This window comes from Salminus brasiliensis, chromosome 5 (assembly GCF_030463535.1).
Source record: "Salminus brasiliensis chromosome 5, fSalBra1.hap2, whole genome shotgun sequence".
In the NCBI taxonomy this organism is placed as follows: domain Eukaryota; kingdom Metazoa; phylum Chordata; class Actinopteri; order Characiformes; family Bryconidae; genus Salminus; species Salminus brasiliensis.
Window position 1 is genome coordinate 22,092,971 of NC_132882.1, and position 24,380 is coordinate 22,117,350.

Here is a 24,380-nt window from a genome sequence, read left to right on the forward strand (position 1 = left end):
CTTGTTGACCTTGGGTACAATCTTAAAAACAAATGTTACAAATGGTTCTTGGAGCAATTAATAAAGAACTTTTGTAGATGTAGATTTAAAAATTGGTATGTCTTTAACAGAAATTCTTCAAAAGAAGAGGGAGAAAGACACAGACATGGCCAATCCAGATGTAAACAAAATCACATAAGGAGCCCCAGTGACAGAGAGAACTACCGGAGAACCCCAGTATACATTAAATTCCGCCTTAAAATATAGCAGTTTTTCAGGAACAAACAGTGGAATGTTCCTGACTGGCCAAGTCAGTCACCCAACCTGAAAAATGAGCTTTCATTTAACTTACTAAATACAAGACTGGATACCGAACAATTACTGGAACTGAGAATGGCTGCATAACTGGTCTGGTAGAACCAACACCAGCATGTGGTGGGTGTGGAGCAACAGATAACACCAGTACCTGCCAGTGAGCTACCACACCATGTGGGAGACCTGGGTTCGATTCCCGGTCTGGGTGACTATGCTGCGCTACACCAATAAGAGTCCTTGGGCAAGACTCCTAATGCTACTTTCGCCCACCTGTAATATGAGTAACGATGTAAGTCGATCTGGATAAGAGCATCAGCTAAATGCCTTAACTAGTCACCAACCGCAAAGGATTTACAACCTACAAGTACTAAACATGACTAAACATGTCTAGTTACTTTCCTGTAACTGAAATGGGTGTGCGACTCATAAAAAGGGCTGCGATCTCTACTTTTTCCACTCAAAATAAATGTAAATACCCTCATATTGAAGCTGAACCTCTACACTTTAACATTGTGTCATTGTGTCATTTCTGGAGTACAAAGACACAACCACAAAACAATATCACTGTATAATTACTTTTAGACGATGAGCAACGTTTTGATAGCACAGCAGAGGGTGAAACTAAATAGCTTACAAAGCAATTGCCCAGAGCAAATGCCACACAATGAGTGAAAAGTGGTGGATAGCCAATTATGTTCTATTTGGTTGAATGAGTAACAGTAAAGCGGTCTTCCAAAAACAGTTTATACTTATCTTCTGACAATATCTTACTCTATATGATAAAAGCCTCTGCCAGCATAAGCTAGTCTAATGAATTATTTAACTCAACACACAGAGGAGATGTTGGAAAAGGCTGCTGATTCATTTCCCCTGTGGTGCTTTGACTCACTGACACACACACACACACACATACACACATACACACATACACACATACACACATACACACACATACACACATACACACACATACACACACATACACACACATACACATACACACACATACACACACATACACACACATACACACACACATACACACACACATACACACACATACACACATACACACATACACACAGCTCTTTTGCAGTTCAGCTGGTTTTAAATGATTTTCTCTTTGGATGCTTTGGCCTGCCAAGGAAGGTCAAAGTGTTGTCTAACTTGTTGACAGGAATATGCCCGAGGGGTCAGAAAGGCACTGACATATAGAGCTGTAATTAGAAACTATTCATATTAAAAACCCATCATACCCAATTTACTACTGCTATGAAATCATTTAGCTTGAACCATCTGGCTTTGTGTCCAGGCAACAGAAGACCTAGTGAGTTTTAATTAAAAGGGTTTAAAGACATGCTCTGGTTTTTGACCAACGGTGCGTTGGCAAAGTATAAACCTAACAGGCCAGCTGCATGAAGGTCTAAGATGGATACTCATACAGAGAAATAGGAAGCAAAAAATGAACTATCTACATATTTAAGATTTGATACCATCCCAGAGGAAAGAAATATTCAAGTTAAGATCTCCTCTTAGGCTCATTAAGTCATCAAGTCCTTTTTGATAATAATGTGAGACCTAGTTTTCTCCTGTTTCTGAAATGCAGCTCCTGAGAAACAACATTATTTTGATTATTCTGCTCAGACTGATCTCTGCTCAATCTCAGCTGAATAAGATTCACATAGGACAAGTGTAAGATCTGCTATTTCTATTTCTTATAAAACTTCTACATCTCAGAGATCTTTCAGCAGCTATTATTTATAATAATAGACATATTATTAAGTGTAACTGAACTATAAACAAGACAAAAATAGAGACAATGCTTCCAGATGTCTAGTTTGGATTACTGACCGTGGTTGTGGCTGACAGCGATGGGTCTGTCTGGGAGACAGGTGGAATCTGGGATACACTGTTTTAAACAGTGTATCCCAGGCTTTACAACAGGGATGCCACAAGCCAGGTATCGCAATACGGTCGTAATTGGCCATTAGCAATTCGATCTTTATAATTTCACAGATAATACACTATGATTATAGGGCCCAGTGGAGTAAGGCGCAATCAGTATGACCAGAGGATCACTAGTTCAGTTTGCGGTCATGTTGCTAGTCAACGGCAGCCAGGGCCCCAAGAGAGCGAGCAACTGGCCTTGCCTCTACATTAGCAGTCCACTAAAATACATCAGTCGTGCTATGATTTGATATTTCTCTAACACAGGAGGATTAACCAGCTGCTTTCCATTGTGGTTTTAAATGCGCTCTGAACAGCTGCCGGTTTTTAACTAGCTGTATTAATGAGTGATCGGCATAGTTTTGGTGGCATGCCACATTAGAAAACAGACACACAGTTGTAGAACTGCAGCACATGCATAGGTCTAGATGTTTCATTTTCAAACGCAGTCAAAGCCACAGATATTATAAATACACTGGAATTTTATGTTTCACTGTAAAATAGTTCCACACTGGGTCAGGCCTAAAATAGTCAATACTTTATATATTATCCTATGTTATAGAAAAAGCTTTCTCTTTTTCTTTTTTTTCCCTTTATAATAAAGAAGAAGTATGTAAACACTGTTGGGTGATAATGCAACATCGTTGCTGATGTAAGATAATATTGTAGTGGAACTTCAGTCAAAGCATATGAGTATATATTCACTATGCCCTGGAGTCCAGCCCTCATAAAAACGAAACACTAACTGTGAAGTATTGCTGCAACAATGTCAAAACAATGTGATGACACAGAGTTTCTGCTGAACAGCCGCTTTTAAACGCTGAGACATCACTCCCAGGCCAGCTGAGTCTGAAGAGCTCCATAGAGGACTCAGCTAATACTGCATTTTGCAAAGCAGGCAAGTATGATTTTTAAGGAAGGGATAAAGAACAACTCCACACCAAATGACACGTGACACATCAAAACATTAGAACGTCAGACGCTGTTTTAAAGGAGTAGGGTCTAGATGCATAACTCATCTGTGAGGCGCACAGCAGCTTGGGATACACCTTAGCTGTGGAGATGGAAATGGAAACACGCTCTGTGTGAGTGAGGTTTATGGTGATAGCTTAGTGTTTTTGGGTGCAGGTCTAATTTTCTAATTAGGGAAGACATCCTGTGCAAAAACATGCCATAAAATAAATATCATAAACTCTGCTCTTATTACACACTTGCTTCTGTAAAGTAGCCCACACTGACGCTATGCACATCTCTCATCAATATCCCCAAAACACAAGGCGAATACAGGCAGTATCCTATTTTTTTTTAACTGAACTAATGGTCAAGAGCACCAAAATAATTGTGGATGCAATTAAATCAATCTAACACTTATAGTAAGATCACTGAATTATTCAGTGGTGAATTACTAATTTAGCCATTCAAGTAAATTAACTTAATGATCTGCAATATGGGCTGCAATTAAATTAATTACAATTAAATTCTATCCCTAACCTCTGAACCACATGATTCTACTATTAATGCTTATTGGAATGACTACTTCTGTATAGAAACACGCTTCTGCCTAAGCACAAAGGCCACAAATCATGGTAATGATAAATGAAGTCGTTATACATGTTACTAAAGAAACATTATACTGTTCACATACTGCAAAGTAGATTAATGAAGTCGTTAGTGAGCAAAACACTTCTCTATTAAAACATACATGGGTGATTCTTCAATTTCTTCAATTTCTTCCAGGTTATATATTTATGTTAGAAATAGGGGTCGGAGGTATGATAAAAGTATTATCTCACGAAACACAATATTTATCCAAATATTGTGATATGCCAACAAAATGCTTCAGTAGCGTCTCTAAAAGGTAGCGATTCTTTTAAATTGCTATTTTAAACATCTCCCATACTGAGTGCAGTGTTTTATATTTAAAATCTGCTACACTTATTCTAATCTAATTAAACAGCAGTTGGTCAGTGTTTTTAAGCTCACATGTATCACAATAACAAAATGTATCAAATTTCGATAAAAAAAAAAACATCTATTTTTTGCCCACCCGTAGTGAGAAATACTTTCTTAATTATTATTAATCATTTATTTTAATATTAATAGCATCATACATCAGAATCATAATGATTTTTGTTTTACAAAAAAATACTTTGCAACTTTGGCCTTGTCCCCATGACTGTGAAATTTCTCTGTTTTAATAAAATGATAAAAAGTGATCAATTAATTAAATGAAAAGCACAAAGTGTGTTTTAAACACTGAAAAGATGACAAAATGTATTATTTATATCTATATAACATTGTCATTTTTAACACTTTCTATACTATGTCACTTAAATACATATAAAAGATTTGACTTCTAAATGAGCTCAGTCTTTATTAACCATTATTATTATTATTATTATTATTATTATTACTATTATTAGCCATTATTAACCCTTTTACTGTAAAACATTACACATTGTCTTGACATAATTAAAACAAATTTAGTCTTATTTCAAAAAAGAGCTTCCTACTTAGGAATCATTTTCGGAACATATTTAAATACAAAGTGCATGATCCTACATCCAACACATGGCTACATATCATTTCTGTCCTTAAAGGTGAGGTGAGTTTCAGATTCATGAAAGCCTTCACAGAGCCAAACTCTATTGCATGAGGTGTGTTTTAAAGAGACAGTTCAGGAAAAGCTAAATGTACACAATGTTCTGCTTAACACTTCTTTAGTGTTTTCAAAGTAGCTAATGTAACTAAGGCTAACACAGCTAACAAGTATGCAGGCACCCTTGCCCTTTATGTAGCTTCGGGCACTGTGTAGCACACTGTTGTCTATTAAAATTATTACATTTTTGTCCATTCAAAAGTGCACAAGTGCGATTTTTTCCTGAGCTATCAATTTAAGGCTGATGGTGAGTTAGCTGTACTGGCCAATGAGCCTGGCCCTACCTCTTTGACCTGGTGCAGACGTGCAGGGTTGTGGTTGGAGGCCCGGTGGCTGGTGGTGGGGGACTTGTGGTGGGTGATGGTGATGATGGAGCCAGGGTTCCCATGGCCATGCGGGGTGTTCTGTCTCTGGGTTGCGATGGAGGAGCAGGACGGGGCAGGGTGTGGGAGTAAGGAGAAACTGCGGGTCCGGCCAGCCGAGAAAGAGGAGGAGGCCGAGGAAGAGGTGCGGCAGCCCTGAAAGAGATGGCAGCAGCAGCAGGAGCTCGAATGAGGGCGCCCACAATTCCTCTCGAGGACACGAGCGGGCCCTTGATTGCCACCCCGCTGCCCCATCACACATGAGGGCATCTTCTGATCGGCTGGACCAGAAAGAGCAGCCTCACAATCAGTGAGGGAGGGAGGGAGGGAGGGAGAGAGAGAGTAACAGGAGGGAGGGAATTGAATGGAGAGGGAGGAAGGGAGATGAGGCAGGAATATGAGAAGAGAGAAAGAATGTGCTGGAATGCATTATGCTCCCCAGGGAGCAGCGCGGAAGCAAAGGACGCCACCACAGCTCACATAAATACCTCCATCTCTCAAACTTTCTCCTGCGCACACAGTACACAATGGTGTACAAAATCCTGATCTGCTACCTTCAAGCAACCACGCCATCTAATAGCATTTTGCACCTAAATGTTCCCCATCCTTTGTGTGGAATCACACCAAAATCAATACATCAGTCTCCTCAGTTGATGGAAAAGCCTCTAGGCTGAGTCTGAACAAATTTGGAGACTGCTGCATAAAGGCTCACTCTAAAAGCCAGTTCTAAACTAGTTAGTATACATATGGATGAGCATGATCTTCATTGGGTAAAGCACAAGATGAACTTGAACGAAGACACACTGAAAAAACTTGAGTTCGAGGAGACTGAAAGCTGCTTTTAGTCTGCTCTAATCAGACCTGACCAAGCTGCACAGCCTCAGTCTAATAAACAGCCCAACATAGGAGCCGTCTTATCTCAGGCGAGAAAAAGCTTGCATAAGCCAGAGATTAGATAATCACACCTCACAACAAACCTCGGCAAGGCTGTGCAGAGCTGCCAGTTTATAAACGTACCTGCCCTGTACCAGACAATTTATCAGGTACCCCTACTATATTGTAACTGTCATGCAACTGTCAACTGCAACTGTAACTGTCATGTCAAAAAAAAAAAAAAAAAAAACTTATCTTAAGTTAACGTATCTTAATGTCTGTTTTTCACTTATTGACAAAACATGAATTTGGCAGCTGTTCTTTATTTGTATCAAAATGTCATGATGATTAGACCAATAGAAATAAATCAAAAGGACTAATAAAATCATTCATTGAAAGTTAAGAATGTTTTTGTGTGACAGTGACAACATATGCGCATCAGGACCATTAGACATACATTGGTAATTACTGACTGAGGCCCATCTGGTTCTGCATGCATTTTATCAACCCCACCTCACTGTGTGGCAATAAAGAAGAACCACAGCTGTAGGACTACCGCTGACCAGTAAGCATACAAAATACCAATCAAATAATATCTGGTTGAATGGACTAAAGTCAGCAATGGTAAACCAATAGAGGGCACCTATAAGGGTTCTTTAAGGTTCTTTGAGCAATGCCATAGAAGAACCATGTTTGTAGAGAAGATGTGTGTGTTAACAACTTTTTAAAAATTAAAAAAAATAAAATAATAAATCCAGTTAATGTCAAGGTTCTTTAAACTTACACATACTTTTCACATACTCCTTTTACAAACGGGCTTCTCCATGGCATCCTTCAAAAACCCTTTGTTGTACCTTTATTTTATACATTATATATTATAAAATGACCAATCAGTGTGGGATTAAGACTAAAAGTACTAAATGTAGTCATAAAAATGGGAACATTAGAATGCTTCTGTATAACTTTATACTGGACAACTGTGCCAGAAACACTAACTTTACACTCAGCAGCTTAAAAGCAATGGTTGAAACAGAAATGGCAAATAAATGTAAAGATTACAAGCTCACAAGCAAAGCTTCATTAAAAGATACAAGATACTGTATAATCCATCATTCCTCCTCTGCAGGAAGACACAGAGGACCAGTTAGACACATCCATTTGATGATATATATGTCCACCAAATGTAAATAATGACTGTAAGGACATGCAACCCCTGTATGGTAGTAAACAAACAGGCAGGTCTGCTTCAGTGAAAGGGAGCTTTTAATGTGTAACTTAGTACCACAATGAAAGTGAAAGTGAATGATTAATGTTTAACTTTGCAGAGGTTCAAAGTAACAGTAAAACTCACTATTTTGAAGAACTATATTTAGGAATCTTTTGCAGTGAGCACTAACTAGGCATTATTTATTAATTCATTTATTTAGGGTATAAAACATACCCTACATAAAAACATAATGGCTTTATTCTCCACAGCCATATTATTCGCATACTACTAATACTGTACATTAGGGGTGCACAACCCCAGTCCTAAGGGTCCTGTCTCCAGCACCAGTTTGGAAACTGCCCTACTTAAAAACACACCCACTTTACCTGCCAATTATGATGAAATGAGTTCAATCAGGTTTGTGAAGGACAACGATCAAACTTTGCTGAAGACCGGCCCTCCAGGACAGGTGCTGGGCACTCCTGCTGTACATAACACTGTAATTTTACAGTAAAGAGGAGGAAGGAAGGCTGGCACTACAGCCATTAGATGCATACAGTGCTCAGATTCAGATAATCTGAACCAACAACATTAAACTAAGCTGCACATTCCTGAACTGTTCAGTTTGGAAGAACACAAAGCACAGCCTGTCAGCACAACAGGACTCATGATTGGTCTTTCAAAGTGCAGTTCAAAGAGAGCTGACAAGATCTCAACTGTGAAGAAGTGCATCTTCAGCAAACTGTCCCTCATTCGGCACAGGAAGTGAGTGAGAATATCCTTGAAAGCACCCTTGAATCACAAGATTGCCGGGGCAGTTGCCAAAGTGACAAAGAGGTCACAGGAAAAGGAAACAGAGAGGGAGAATCATAGAGTGACAGAGTAACAGAGAGAGGGAGAGAGAGAGAAAAGAAGAAGCCAAAGCAAAGAACGGACTGAACTGTAAAAAACTGGGTTACCTTGGTACTGCTATCTGAATGACGACGGGCACAGAGCTGGAGCTGGTTCATCCAAAGCTGCCGCTCACACGCATCACAAGCTGCACAGGTATATAATACAATTATCAGAATCATCCCTAAAGCTGTCTATATATAGTTAGTAAATATTGCAACCAACATAATTAATTTTCATTCCACATAGTAATAAATTATATTGTGGGAGACTATGAAATACTATACCTAAGTCTCTAATGACATACTGCAACACTGTACCCAAAACTTGCTCATATTCATATTGTAGCAATATTGACCAAGAATTCTCTTCATTTTTTTCAAATTTCTGTGTAACTCAATCCTGGAAACGTGAAAAGTCGGTCAGAGTAGTCTGATATGAAATGGGTCATTGCAGAGAAACATACAGACTTTCTATCAGACCTTCTCTTTCCAGTGGTACCATGATGTCTACCATGCAAGCATAACTATTTTGAATCCATTCTTCTTTCCTCTAATAAAAATGAAGTGAAATGTTCCCCATGCCACTGGCTGCAGCACAAGCCCAAAGCATGATTCATCCAACCACTGTGCTAAACAGTTAGAGAGGTGTTCTTGCCATGAAATTCTGTACCTACATATTTCTGCTCATTCCTGCGGATAGGACTTGGCGCTCATACTGATTTTGTTATGAGGACACAGGAAAGGTCACAAAGGTATATATATATATATATATATATATATATATATATATATATTTGTGCAGGTGTCGCTGCACAGTAGAATAGTGCACCACCACTCCACAGTCTAATAAATCTCCCTGAAGGTCTTTTGCAGTCAAACATGGGGTCTTATTTTGCCGTTCTACCAATCATATGAGCATATGAGCTATCTGAAAATGCCTTGCTATTACATTATAGCCTTCTCCTGCTTTGTAGGTGTTCATTATTTTATTAATTTATTATTCTTAAGTATTCTTAAGTATGCTACGCTGCAGCTTAGAGAAGCATATTGAGCATATGGCAGAGCAGAACTACTGTAAAACGACATCTCTGGCATTAATGTTTTAGAAAAACTATTATAACAGGTGTTTCTCTACAATGACTTCCTCTATATGTGAGTATCCTGCTAAAAATTAAAATGTTATGTTGATGAGTCTATAGTAAGCGAATACTGCAGTATAGCGACCTTAATACTGGTCTTGTGCCATACTTGCAGTGTTCCTGTATTGAATTCTGAGCACAGAAAAACAGAATGTAACTGCCCCAGTTATTTATAGAGACGTTGTAGCAAATGTGAGCATTTTCCAGCATCAAGATGACAGCAAGATATTAAATCTTGCGCGAAACACACAAACTCAATTTGAGGTTCGGCTCTAGCCTGGGGTCAGACCAGAAAAGTGTGAAATGAGAAAAGTAGCACCTGAAGATTGTTGCTTCAGAGCACAACCACAGAGGGAGTAGAGTGCTGCTTGACCCCTGCAGCGCTCATATCACACTGCATCCCACTGCAAGTGTGCCTATTCATGTCCCTGCTCTAAACTAGAATTCCATCTAAGATGCCTTTTTGTTACGTTACGCGCAGACACTTAGTTCTGCATGTGCAGACAATGGGTTTAATGTGGCGCAGTGAGAGATAGGACGAAGACAGACATAATAAAAGGCAGCCTGTTTCGACTGGGAGAGGGAGAGAGAGGCAGAGAGGCAGAGAGGCGGAGACGACCGCAGCTGGCAGCAGAGAAGAAAGAAACGAGAGACACAGAGAGGGATATGTTCCAATGAAAAGAAAGAGGGGGTTTGCCCCAGGTAACAGCACTGATAAAAGGAAGCAGTGTTTAGAAGATGGCAGACAGAGAAAAGTCTAAGGACACGAGCAGGGAAGAAAAGGGAACGAATGACAGCGGATAAAGAAATCTGATCTGAGGTGGCGCAAGGACAGGAGGATCAGAGCAGTGGAAAGTGAATATGATGAGAACGAGGTAGAGAGAGAGTGTTGCAAAAAGACAGCGAGACAGAAAGCAGAAACCAGGGATCAAAAGTAGTGGCACAGAGCAGAAAAACATCAGGCGTTTATTATTACCTCTAAGCTTGAAGAGCTCTCCGTTAGCAGCATAGACCGTGAACATGAAGGGGAACTCATCACTTGGGGCCACAGAGGAGCCTATCAGAGGCAAGGAACCTCGCGGCTTTTGGTTCTTACTCTGCTCGTTTAAGAAGTACTGCAGCTGTCCGAGCTCAGGGTCCAGCACGAAATATCTGCAGGGGGCAGGGGAAAGAAAGAGAAAGAGAGGAAGGAGGGGGCATAAAGTCACACAAGAACCTATATTGGAGAACACATTTTTCTACCCTTTGAATTTTCCTCACTTTTTAGGATCATTTATGGAACTTGTGATGCCACAAATACCAACATACAGCTATGCACCTATTCAGCCTGCTGCAGTTTAGTCTGCAATTCATGTTTAAGCTATAAGGAGTTTACCTTGGACTGATGAAGCTCACTAAGCACTCGTGTCACATAGACTTGGTGCAATTATCTAATCAGTCCATTATGTGACAGCAGTGCAATGCATAAAATCATGCAGATATGGGTACTTCTGTATAACTTCAGACACTTCAGTACTTCTGTATGTTTTCAGTATGGCATGATTGCTGGTAGCAGACGGGCTGGTTTGAGTTTTTCTAGAACTGTTGATCTTCTGGGATTTTCAGCATAACAGTCTCAGAGGATTTTAGAGGAGCAGTTCTGCAGAAATTAACATCTTGTTGATGAAAGTATATAATACAATGTACAACTGTACAACTGCGGTGATGTACAACCTCAAGATGCAGAGCGTCTTAAACTTCGAGGCAAACAGGGTGCAACTGAAGTAGACCACATCAGGTTACAGTTCTGTCAGCCAAGAACAGAAAACTGAGGCTGCAGTGGACAGGCTCACCAAAACTGAACAAAACAAAAAAATAAAAACATGCTGTCTGGTCCAATGAATCTCAATTTTTGATAAGTTGCACAGATGGTAGGGTTAGAATTTGGCGCCCACAACATAATTCTGTGAGCCCAACCTTTTCTCGACCTATTTTCCAGGTACACCAGGGGTCTGTTTATACCAATGACTTGAATTCTACAGCCTATTGTTGCTGTGCTGTTGTACTGTTCATGACCCCAATTTACTCATCTTCTAATGGATACCTCTAGCATGACAATGCACCATATCACAAACCAAACGTGGTCTCATACTGGTTTCATGAATCCAAAAGAACATCTTTGCAGCATTAAAGTGCCCCGGAAAAATCTGCAAAAATAGGATGATGCAATCATGTCAACATGAAGCAGAATGGGAAAAATTCCAACTACATGAATGGAAAGACTTTTAGGTGGCTACAAAAAGCAATTGCAAGCTATTTCTGCAAAGGGGGGTGTTATGAAGTGCTGAGTCTGTGTGTAAGCTTTTGAACAGGTCAGTTTGATGATTTCAACACATCTACAGAGACTCTGTTTGCTACTTCTCAATTAACCAGAATGGCCAAGCATGTCATTTGGCCAAGGGTGCTCAAACTTTCCGCATACAGCTGTATCTATTATACACATACCCCCTCAAAGGTAGTGTAGTGCTTCACTGTACCATGTTACATTGTATGCGGCTGCCCTTAGATGACCTAACAGGGGCCGATAAGCACAGGCAGTTCCAAAACAAACAGAACAGCTTGTTTTTGTTGGCTTTTAAAATTCAACAAGCATCCTGGAGCCAGATGCTGAGATCACCCTCATGCAGAATAGCCCAAATCCCTGTCTCTATACACCAATAATAAATAATAAGACTGTGGCCCCAGTTTGAGAATCAAACTTCTCAAACGTCTACAACGAGCTGAATGCAACACAGCACGGCAAAGCAAGACATTTGTTAAATCAGAAAGAAGTTGAGACGTCAATTCCAAATGTGTCCTGTCACGTGCCAAAGACGCTCACATCAGTGGAGTGTTGGGTTCATAGGGCACAGACACGGCAAAGCCACTGTCTGACATACAACATGAATGATGTGTGTGTAGATGCTCGTGTCCGAATGAATTAATAAGAGCACGGAATAATGACCAACCAAATCCCCACCCCCTATTTGATTTTCTGGCCTAGTGTATAAAAAGCCCATTCTGTCTCTTCCAGTCCACATGCACATGGTCATCAGTGTGTCCAGTTCTTGTATGAGCAAACGTGTGGGGTATTTGGAAGACTCGCTGATCTTTGGGCTCATTATACGGCTGGCTGCTTTCCCCATCGATTGCAAGGCAAGGCAGCAGCGAGAAGAGAACATTAAGGGGGTGAGGGATTTCCTATCACAGATGAGTCATAGTCTCTCCCAGATGAAAGGAGCGTAACTAGGGCTGCGCTGCATTCACTCATGCAGTATGCAGAGCCATGAAATTCCCACCCTCACACAAAACAACATACCGCCCCACTATGAATGAGAGGCAGGAGGCTTATGCATGTTACACGCTTGCTGGTAGGCGTCCACCACCGTCTGTGTTAATTCACAACACTCACAAAATAAATGCTTTTGATTCTTGGCCATATAAACCCTTGCACTTGTATGTATTTAGCTAGTAGCTTTCTGATTCCTAAAAGATTAAAATAGTGGACAGAGGTAAACGTGTTTAGTCAGTGTTGTGATACTCTGAATGACAATTTGTCTTTCTGAGCTTGTCATGGATATTGCTAATACTTAAACACTACTGATCAGTGATAGTTAGAGAGATGGAATAATTAGTGCTGCTTCATTACTTAACTTAACACAGAATAATATGTGATATGAAATAAATAAAAAATTATTATTAATAATTAATTATTAATTAATAAATACAGATTTGTTGTCATATTAATATCCCTATATACAATATGCTGTAAATAATAAATAATACTGCAAAAAAAAAAAAAAAAAAAAAAAAAAAGGCTGTGCAGCAGTTGACAGTCTTCTGATAAAACTGAGTGCTCAAGTTGGACACGGACGTGTTTCCACAGGGAGAAATGGGCATTAAACTGTAGCTTCCACATATATTTACTCTTCTGCCTAGCCCACCTTCTAGTTAAACATGCACTGCATTAAAGACAATAACAGGTCGATTCCTCCCGGATGAGATGGGTGAGTGGGATGGTCCCTCATGACGAGTAATGGAGAAATGGCTCAATAGCTATCAGGCAACGTCGAGCTCCAACACTCCTCCAAACACTCGGGCTAGGAACTGTTTTTAAAGAAAAGTTCAGTCAGGCTCAGCGAGAACGACTCGCAGAAATGAGGCAGATACCTGTTTTGCCAGCCTTGCAGCAGATTCGTGTATTTGTTGAGAACTCCCTCCAAGTGTCGCTTGTGGCTTTGGGACGGGTTCCCGCTTCCACGTCCAGGACTAGGAGAGCAGCTCCTGCCCGCTCTGGGTGAGCTGTTCCCCGGCCTCACTGTGGGCTTCCCCCGCTCTGCTGCTGCTGCTGCTGCTGCCGCTGCTGCTGCCGCCGCCGCCACCTCTGCCGCCGCCGCTGCCACAGTCCTGCTGCTCCCGCAACGCGACACTCCACATGCTTTTTCCATTGGTCCAAGCTGACAGTTTTACACGACGAGGAGACTCACAGCTGACATTACTGCTGAAGAAAGAAAACAACAGGAATGATGAGAGGGAAGAGCGGCCGCTGAAGCTCGTCGCGCTGCTGTGGGATTGTTTTGAGCTGTGTGGGACTCCCTCAACCTCTCCAGCGGAATGGCTGGAGCGGAGAGGACGCTTCAGCCCCGCCCCCTCCTCCTACTACAGCAGCAGTCCGAGCTCCCCTCCTCTTCTCAGCACTGAAGAAGACAAAGTTTACTACTTAATAACTTACAGAATCATACAAATATATAAAATCGCATTAGGTCATATTATATACGGATTTATACACGCATCGAGCAGTTTATTAGGAACACTGAATAATACTGAATAGAGCCTCTGCTTCAGGTCTTCATGGCATGGGTTTTATAAAGTGCTGGAAACTTTCCTTTGAGATTCTGGTCCATATTGACATGGTTGCATCACATCATTTCTGCAGTTTCTTCTGAAGGACTTTAAATTCTACTACACCCCAAAGGTCTTCTCCTGCATTCAGATCTGGTGACTAGGAAGGCCACTGCAGGACATTCTCTCATCTCATGGTCATGTTCATGAAACCCTTTGGGATGGATTTGTGCTTTGTAACATGGTGCATTATCATGCTGGGCATGTGTAAATTAGATATGAGTAAATTGTGGCCATTAAGGGATGCACATGGTCAGCAAAGGTGCTCAAATAGGCTGAGGCATTCGATTGATGATTGATTTCTATGGCTAGACCCGAGTGTGCCAAGACATTGTGCCGGGCATTCCCCACACACCATTACACCACATTTACTAGTGTGGACTGTTGACAAAAGACAGGTTGGGTCTGTGGTCAGACCAGGCTATGTTTTTCCAGTTTAACCGGCCAGTTGTTGGTGAGCCTGTGCCCACTGCAGCCTCAGCGTTCTGTCCCTGCCTGACAGAAGTGGAATTCTGCTGTTGGAGCTCATCCACATGAAGGTTCGATGTGTTGCACATTCTGAGATGCTTTTCTGCCGTTACTATAACCTTTCTGTCCACTTCAACCAGTCTGGTCATTCTCCACTGACCTCTTTCATTAGCGAGGTGTTTTACTGCCACTCACTGGATGTTTTTTTTTCCCCCTTTATAGACTGTTGTTAAGTAAGTAAAATGTCTTGTGGAGATCTGCAGTTACAGAATATATATATATATATATATATATATATATATATATATATATATATATATATATATATATATATATATATATATATATATATATATATAGCACCAGCGATCATCCTATGCTCAAAAGCATTCTGAAGGTTATATAACATTATATATAAGATAACAACCTGAACATTATTCTTAATGAATAATGCATAGCATATCAGCTACTGTGTGCAATTTGTTCTGGTACTGCTTGGGTCCTTGGGTTTTTTGAGTTACATAGACTTCCATTACAAATTTGCTGTATAAGCCTTGTAAGTCCCATACAGAACTAAGGGAACAAACTTTAGACACCAGATCAGACTTGATCAGTCAGCTACATTTGGGTTTAAGGGAAAATTGTGCAAGACTCATTTTTTCAGTAACCCAGTACTTTAGTTTTTTCTTTTTCTTTTTTTTTACGTCATTACATTTTTACTTTATTTCCTCAGATGAAAAAAGCTGTGAAGCCTAAGACGATCTGCTATTTAATTACACTCATGTATGTATTCTGTAATCCTCTCCTGGCATTACCCACCATCATGCCACTGCTCCAAGTCAATGCCACACAGAAAAGCACATGCTAAGTTGTGGAGCATTTTGCTGCACATATTGATATTCTGTTTTGCTTCCTTCTATGGACTGCTCCAGTGTGCAGTGTTACACATCTAGTTAGGTTCCAGGATCTCAGTAGGATAGGTCCTTAACCATCTCCTTAGTATTGGCCACATTGTAGGCACATTGTATGCTGGAAATCAGATGTGAGAATATCAAAGGAGACAGAATTGCCCCTTGACATGCCCCTACACTTCACTATAGAAATCTTATAGTTTCTCATCACATTACAAAACATCTTTCTTGTAAGACATTGATACACACATATTTTGATACATACATTGATAAGATGCATATCCACACACACACACATCCACAATGTTAAATTGGTTTTAGGTAAAAAAGGAGAAAGAAGGAAGGTAAAATTTCAAATTCAGCTTGAATTTCCTTCAGACTTTAAGTCGTCACCTCCTTATCCCCCTCCCCCAACGAGCTAAATAAATTAAATAATTAAAAACTCACTTTTAAAAAAAATCATCTCACAGAAACACTGCAAATAATGTAGACAATAAGACTTTGAACCTTGGGCCTATTACAGAAAGATCTGCAGCTATTGGATATTGTATATTGTACATATTATGGTAAATGTTAAAAGATACATTAGAATAATATTAGAAATAAAATTATAATATTTCATTAGAGTCAGTTAACATCCTTTAATAAAGTAGTGTGTTTGTACTGTGTCAGTTGCCACCCGGTTCCAGATTACCGCTTAATATACAGCAGCAATAAAAATATATATACAAACTAACAAAAAAAGACCAGTTATGACCACATAATACATTTTATTTATATCTACCATTTATTACTTTACCTTTTCTTAAAAGTGAATTTTGTACCGTCACAAACACAATGTAGTAAATCCCGTCTGGCTTTCACAATAAACTACAACTCCCGAAATGCTTTGCCGGGAGCTCGCTTATGACGCCAGTAAAAGTGGCCGAACACGTTCAATCCCACTCTCCCGTCTTAAACCAGTAGAAAGCGGGTTGTGACACTAAGCTACTTGTCTAATTTCTCTGTTTAGGAAAGTTTAGCTATGGCTGCACCGCTGAAAGTGTGTATCGTAGGCTCTGGAAACTGGTGAGTACACGGCGTTTTGTGCATATCGGTGCATATTTTGTGCAAAGTAGAAAACGAAGCCTCTTGATATCACCCTGGCCATTGTGGAAGCACTGAGACTGACAGCAATGAACATAATGAGAGGCTGCTAAAGCATGCATGCATTTCTGTGTGGTTTAAAAAATAAAAAAAAATAAAAAAAATGCTTACCTGGATGACTTGTGGAAAAAGTGGAAGGTCTATCTCTACATGTTCTTGCTTCTCGCTTCCCAGCCTAATATAAAGGCCATATACCAACTTCAGCAATACCTCACAAACTTTCATGATTTCCCTGCATTAATGCGTGCAAAAATGAAATTACATTCTGCACACTGTTTAATAGATGCGTTAAATAATCGCAACCTAATAAATGCAGCAGTTAACTGAGAACAACGAGTTTGCATTTGAAAGAGAATGATGGCATTAATCTCTTCCTGCACTTTTTCCTAGGGGTTCTGCAATTGCAAGGATCATTGGCTGCAACGCCCAGAAACTGCAGCACTTTGCCACCACAGTGAAGATGTGGGTGTATGAGGAGAATGTAAATGGTCGAAAGCTAACTGACATCATCAACACTGACCATGAAAATGTCAAATACCTCCCAGGTTACAAACTTCCAGAAAACGTGGTAAGAGTCCTCTTATCCGCCGATCTCTCAAGTCAAATCAAGTGAAATGTAACTGAGCACTTGCTTGAGTACTGCTGATCGATATAGACTGTAATAGGATCCAGCATATCGTATTAGTATTAAGGAGTAAACCTGTTAACGGCACTCTCTTTCTGCAGCTTGCAGTACCTCAGCTGCGAGACGCTGCAGAGGGAGCAGACCTCCTGGTCTTCGTGGTGCCACATCAGTTTATCCGAAAGTTGTGTGATGAGATGGCTGGCTGTGTTTCGCAGAAGGCCCGTGGAATTACTCTTATCAAGGTAAAGGGCATCCTTTTGTAAAATATATGGTGAGGCAGCATTCCTACTGCAGTGACTGGTTTTGCTCACTGATGGCAGCTTTCACAAAAACATAGCAAATGAGAAACCCTCGTAATAGACCGAGGGGCTTATTTTGATTATTAATGCTGTATTTAGATAATTACACACTTAGGAGATATGCATCATGCTTTTGTGTTTCGCTGGCTTAGAAGTAAAGACGTTTTCATACGAACTCTACCATGTATAAAACAGGCTAGAAGATCAGTGAATTTCCTAATGGCCAGACACACCAGACACGCTTTCCTTTGAACTGTGCTCAGAAAGCAGCTGCTGCTTCATGTCACATTGACGTTACAAGGAAACGTATATATAATTTGAATTAAAGGAAAGAACCACATACAGTCATGTGGGGGAAATCCCCATTAAAGTGCTAAAACGAAACGGATAGAACTAAAAAGAAAGTCTTTTAAACATAATTTGTAATTGTAATTAATGGAAATGCAATTCTCTTGTGACTAAACTGACACCCCTCAACACTTATTGCTGCTTAAAATGCCTAAAATTGAAAATCAGGTGCAGCACATCAGCTGCAGATGATTCGAACATGGTTAGAGAGGATTTCTGAGGTGGGACTGTTGTATTTAAATCTCAGACATTTAGTTCGGTTTGCTCTTGATTGGTAAAGTCAGTGGTATTACCATGGTGAGCTCCAAAGAACTTTCTGAGGCCTTTTCTTTTTATTTTATTATTATTTTTTTTTATACATTTTACAAGTGCAACTATTGCCAGCATGGCCAGTTCAGGATGCTCTTCTAAACATGCTGATTTAAAAAAAAGCTTACAGTCCTTAATCATGAACTGAACCAACCTAATAAAACCAGTTATGGACTTAAAGCAACATTTATGTTGGATTTTTACCTTAAAATTGCAGCTTCAAAATCATGTTGATGCTCCACTGACATGTAACAGGGAGAATAGTGCCTTTTGTCATAGCTAGTCCAGAGTTGGCATGCTGCTAACTGCACTATGTTGCTCTTGACACACAGTTCTGCACTTGTAAGGAATGCCAATTCTTACATAATACTGCTTTACTTTTGTACAGTTTATGTTTTACCCCTTTCTCTTCTATGCTCCTAACCTCTGATCCACAGTCTGAGATGAGGAATGGCGTGGGAGCCCTGGTTTCTCTTTCCCTGATATTACTGTTGAATCAGTTTTTAATAAATCTCTCTGCCTACTGTATTTTCCAGTCATCCTGTGCTGTTGGTGGAGAGATTATGCTTGTGTTATACTTTGACCTTGGCACTTTTTTTTTTGTTTAGTTCTCTGCCTTAGTGGCTGGTCATAAGCTGCTTCTTACTGATTCTCATCTGCATTTTCCTCTGTCATGCTTTATTATTTTCTTGCTCTGTTGGTCCTCCTTATTTCACGAGTCATTAGGCTGAGGGCTCCTTCAGGATGCTCTTCTAAACAGCTGCAGTTTCTAACTTAAGCCTTCTGTGATAGCAGAGAGCTATATTTACACAAATTAAAAACTTTGTAATAAACTTTTGCACCCATTATTCTCTTTAGGGCATTGATGAAGGGCCCGAGGGACTAAAACTCATCTCTGACATCATCAGGGAAAAGATGGACATTGATGTCAGTGTTTTAATGGGGGCCAACATTGCCAATGAGGTGGCAGCTGAGAAGTTCTGTGAAACCACTATTGGTAAGTGGAGAAACCAAGTATTACCTGGTTCACTGTGACCAAATGTAGGGTTTCACAATGAAATCATATTCATATCAGTATTGGCAGATTAGTTTAGATTTGACTAATTATTTTTATTACAACTATTTGACTTTTACTGTATATTGCTCTTCAGATGAGCACAATGTTTAGGTGGTGCTGGGTTAATATACTAAAATGCATCATATGCATTTTATTAAAATCATAACCCTGTACAAATAAATAGTAGATTTTCCTGATTAAGTCACAATCTCTACACTTTAAATGTTTCGATATAAAAACCATGTAAAATGTTACTTTTACAGAACAATGAAACAGCCTTCTTAACTTTTAATGGAAGTGTAATAAAAGTCATTTTGAGATGTTTCTGTTGGTCCATTCATCATGCAGTTTTGGACATCAACAATTTTGTTCAAAATGTTGAACTCAGAATGTCAAAAATGGATTTACATGATCCATACAAATATTTTTGTATATATTATGCATTTGCAAATGAGTGTTAAAGAACTTTGTAAAACAAAATGTAACAAAATTAACACATAGATATACATGTACTAAATTACTATTTATTTGTTACTAAAATAAACAGCAGTGCAGGACCTTGACACAGCATTCAAATACATAAAAGTTAGCCAAAACTGAAAATAAGTAGCTTCATTTTGTCAAACACACAAACAGTTATCAATCTTATTTTTTAAATTTTAAGCGTAATTCAAAATAAAATCTGGCATCTGAACCTGAGCATAAATAAGTAACTTGGTCAAACATACAAGCAGCAATCAAAAATTGCTAACATGTGAACATTTAGTGCAGTCTCACACCAACAAATTAAAGTGAAAGAATCGGTCCCATGGATAGACCTAATAATCTAATGCCTGCTCCAGCTAATTTTGTTAATATCGCGACCGATACCCGATCCTAATATCGGATCGGTGCATCTCTAACTCGAACCCCTCTCCATTTCCCTTTTGCCTCTATGTAGCTCCTGGTTAGAAGACAATATATATGGAACAAATACATCTGAGCAGTTCTGAACGTGTGTTGTTTGTGCTGGTCTACAGGGAGCAAGATCTTGGAGAATGGACTGCTTTTTAAAGAGCTTCTGCAGACACCCAACTTTCGCATTACTGTTGTGGATGATGCGGACACTGTGGAGCTGTGTGGAGCCCTAAAAGTAAATATCAATCATGTCTCATTGGCCGCTTTCTAAACCAGCAAGCTTCTTTAAACACAAATCATCTGCGCAGATTCCCATGTGCTGCTGATTCGGCTGAATTACTCATTAAAATGCTAAATGTATTTTCACCCACTCATAATCATTTTTGTTAACTACAATCCATATAATAGATACAAAGCATTTAGAACAAATGGATTTTTAATAGATATATTATTTTTGGAGCTTGTTGTAATCATATTACATTAAACATTCAAGTCCTACCTTTTGTGCCATGTTCCTGCAGGAGCAACCACTGGACTTCAGAATGGACATTGTAACTGTGCTGTTATGTTTTAGACATTGTCTTCCTGACTTTAAAGTCCTTCAACCTCCTTTCCAGAACATTGTAGCAGTGGGTGCAGGCTTCTGTGACGGCCTGCAGTGTGGAGATAATACTAAGGCGGCGGTGATCAGGCTGGGACTGATGGAGATGATTGCCTTTGCCAAGCTCTTCAGTAAAGACGGTTCTGTGTCGTCCGCCACGTTCCTGGAAAGCTGCGGAGTAGCTGACCTCATCACCACTTGCTATGGTGGACGCAACCGACGTGTGGCAGAGGCCTTCGCCAAGACCGGCAAGGTCAGAAGCAATACTTGATTGTGTCTGGGGTTATTTCTGTAGAATTTTATTTAACTATTGAGCTAGATGTGACATTGTGGCTGTTTGTGCTCATCCTGAAATGAATGAGCTGATTCATTTGCTTTTCTCTTAGAGCATTGAGGAACTAGAGAAAGAGATGCTGAATGGCCAGAAGCTTCAAGGGCCCTTGACCTCTGCTGAAGTTTACCACATTCTCAAACAGAAGGGCTTAGTTGAAAAGTGAGTGCATCTCCTTTACACTTTGACTCTGTGATTCTCAATTTGTTTTCTTGGCTGAACAGGATGGCTGTCTGATGTCCTAGGAGTTCTTCAGCCGGGTTGAGCACAATTTAGTAACTTTTCTTTCTTTCCCCTTACTGCTCAGTAATTAAACAGAGTACTTAACAAAGGTTATTGGGCTGGACACCAGCCCTCCAGGATGACAATTGGAGAGCATTGTCCTGTCATCTCCAACCAGTTTATTAGGTACAGTACCTTGTACCTACTTTCATTAGCTGCTGTACGTGATTCGCTTATGCAGCCGCAGATCCGTTACTGACAGTAATTATGTACCTACAGTGTACCTAAAAAGTGGTCAGTAAGTGTATGCACAAGGTACTTGTAACTACAAAAAAAAAAACTGGCAGCTCTTTGTATACAACAAATAAACTTAATTAAACGTATTAAATATAATAACTTTGATTTCTTGCCCTAGGTTCCCCCTGTTTGTGGCCGTGTATCAGATCTGTTTTGAGGGAAAACCAGTTCAGGACATGATCTCCTGCCTGCAGAGTCATCCAGAACATCTGTGAGGGGCTCACCAAAATCTACACTCATGGTGGCTTACCACCAAGACCACCAGCGGCTCTGCCTTTTCTCCTATTGGGTAGCCTTGTCTCTCTCGCCTCAGTTTTACATGTTTGTTTGTTTGTGTGGTGTTTGTTTTTGTTTTGTTTTTTTTAAACCCTTACTCCAGCCTTCAGTTTACCTTTGGCCCAACACTTCATCTGGACTTCAGTAGTTAGGTTGGGGTTGTTCTCAGGGTTATTTTTCAAACAGGTCAGGCAGTGGCAAAAGGTTAGTTCACTAAGTACATGAAGAATTTAGAGGTATCTTTTGAAAGAGACATGATGCCATTCTTGGTATCTACTCTTGTGGCATCACAGTGTACTCTTACTCTACTGGCTGCCCTCTCGTGAGGGGGCCATAATAGCTACTGTATGAAAGATGGGAAAAGATTCATCTTAAACACCTCTTTTTTTATTAATCACTACTAACAAATATGATGTCCTATCATTGATTTTAAACCTCATAAGCTTGCACATTAACAATGCCTAATGGCGTTTTCGCCCAGCAGATAGTGCTAATGAGCAGCTGTAGGTCAGAGCCAGTCACTGTTCTGCAGCAGGCAGGGCAGGTTTACTGCTGATACTCACTGGTGATGACATTTTATACAGTAATGAACAACCTTTGGGACCATTTTTTGCTCAGCAGACACGTTTTCCTATCTGAGCAAAGACTTTGTTAGGTAGGTTTAATACAGACACCCATATCGTTCTAGTCTGGTATTCCTGTGGAACCAACAGTACAGTATGTACCCCTAGAATACTTTTAACCTTTTTAATACTTTGTACACTTTTTTGAAGAGCCTCAATTACTTTCACACATTATTATTATTCTTAATATTGTATAAACAGTGACATTTGTATTTTCTTTTAATCATGTTTTACCACTTTTTTTTCAGTGTGTGAGATTGCAGTGTGTTAGATAGCCACTGTGTCTGCCACTTACACTACCTTTTTTCAGTTACTCTAATAAAATTTGAGAGAGACAGATAAGGTAAATAGAAGCAAAATGTCTCATCAAATGAAATTAGTCCAAGATTTGTTGTTTATGGTAAAATGCCTTCAGAGCTCTTGTAGTTCAGGAGCATTTCTTCAGTAGGGGTGGGCGATTATGGCAAAATAATCATGATAAAACATTTTCATGATTCACAATATTCATTGCGATAGCACAGACAAAATGCATCAGTTGCAACAGATTCTTAAAAACTACTGTTTAATTCTGTCCCATACTTAATTCAATGATTTTTATTCAAAATGTGCTGCAACGTCATCCAGTTAAACCAGACTAGTTACACTGTATGTAATGAAACGTGCAGTGGATCAGTGTTTTCAAGCATTGACGATATCTTCAGTGATATCCTGCGTGAAACGCATATTGCGTATAATGCCAACATTTATCACAATTTAATAAAATATCATCATATTGCCCACCCCTACCTCAAAGTATTTGAGATCAAACTACTTGAAAATACAGCATTGCTTGGTTGATAACCATTAGTCTGTTTTTGTTCTAGATGTCTGTATACAGTGGTCTCTGTTCCACAAAGGGGCTGATCCCAGTCATTTTGCCTTCTGCACATAATTTTAGGAAGCAAGGGAATTAAGCTGTGCTTTAGCTAGGTCCACAATATCTTGAGTTATGCATGTCCGTGAAATATGATTAAATTTTATTTTAGCTTGGCGCCTCACTGTCTTGATTGTAAAACTATTCTGTACCTAGTGCGCACAAACAGAACGTCAGTGTTATGGTCATAGTTTATTTTTACAACACTTTTACTATGTTTTAGCTAACAGGTTTTTTTTTCTTAGCTGTACTTCATTTGATTTCAGTGTGATTATTGTTTTAATAGCTAAAGTCATAAACCTCATGTGAACCTTCAGCCTGATTTTGCTTAGTTGGCTTTCTTAAGGATTGTCCCTTACAGTCTTTCTCCCCCAGGCCAGAGCTTTTCTGTCAATTTAGACAATCAATGGTGAACAGTTAGTGTGCAGCAACGCTTATATTTCCTTCAGTACAATGTCAGTCAAAACTGTTCCAGGAGCTTGGACCTCATAAGTCAAGCCTATAGAAGTAGGGTCTTCACCTAGTTCATCTAAAAGTGATACCCTAGGGAATTGATCCATGTAGGGGAAGTTCTGCCTTTCTTACATAATGAACCGGTTGCTTGTTGTTGCCTTTTACGTTGCTTTCATATGGATCTCCGAGCCATTCTTGTGTTCCGTTACCTTTGTCAAAGTCAGGTCTTTTGTCCCGGTAATGAAGTGTCATTTGTTTGAGAAGATGAAAAGTGAAATGTGTTTTTGGGAGAATAAACATCCACATGTAT

At 39.7% G+C, this 24,380-nt stretch overlaps 2 protein-coding genes across 3 annotated transcripts in view; one reads left to right on the forward strand and one right to left on the reverse strand.

The window, feature by feature from the left end:
* The window catches only part of osbpl10b (oxysterol binding protein-like 10b), a 47,294-nt gene extending 33,289 nt beyond the window's left edge, over positions 1-14,005 (reverse strand). Inside the window, exons 1-4 of the mRNA XM_072679851.1 lie at positions 13,563-14,005; positions 10,351-10,526; positions 8,302-8,381; positions 5,185-5,418 (exon numbers count right to left, since the gene is read on the reverse strand). Coding sequence (XP_072535952.1) covers positions 5,185-5,418; positions 8,302-8,381; positions 10,351-10,526; positions 13,563-13,840 — 768 coding nt within the window. The 5' untranslated portion in view covers positions 13,841-14,005. The remainder of the gene's footprint in view (positions 1-5,184; positions 5,419-8,301; positions 8,382-10,350; positions 10,527-13,562) is intronic.
* A 2,563-nt stretch (positions 14,006-16,568) lies between these two features.
* On the forward strand, positions 16,569-24,367 carry gpd1l (glycerol-3-phosphate dehydrogenase 1 like). 2 transcript variants are annotated; one of them, XR_011979714.1, is made up of 9 exons: positions 16,569-16,741; positions 17,210-17,387; positions 17,546-17,686; positions 19,259-19,397; positions 20,477-20,589; positions 20,972-21,208; positions 21,342-21,448; positions 21,594-21,694; positions 21,924-21,991. XR_011979714.1 is itself a non-coding variant. In XM_072679852.1 (8 exons), the coding sequence occupies exons 1-8, from the start codon at positions 16,698-16,700 to the stop codon at positions 22,018-22,020; spliced, it is 1,056 nt and encodes a 351-aa protein (XP_072535953.1). In that variant the 5' UTR covers positions 16,569-16,697; the 3' UTR covers positions 22,021-24,367. The 2 variants fall into 2 exon arrangements, 1 of the variants encoding a protein (XP_072535953.1); XM_072679852.1 differs by lacking the exon at positions 21,594-21,694 and having other exon boundaries at positions 21,924-24,367.
* Positions 24,368-24,380: the final 13 nt, after the last annotated feature.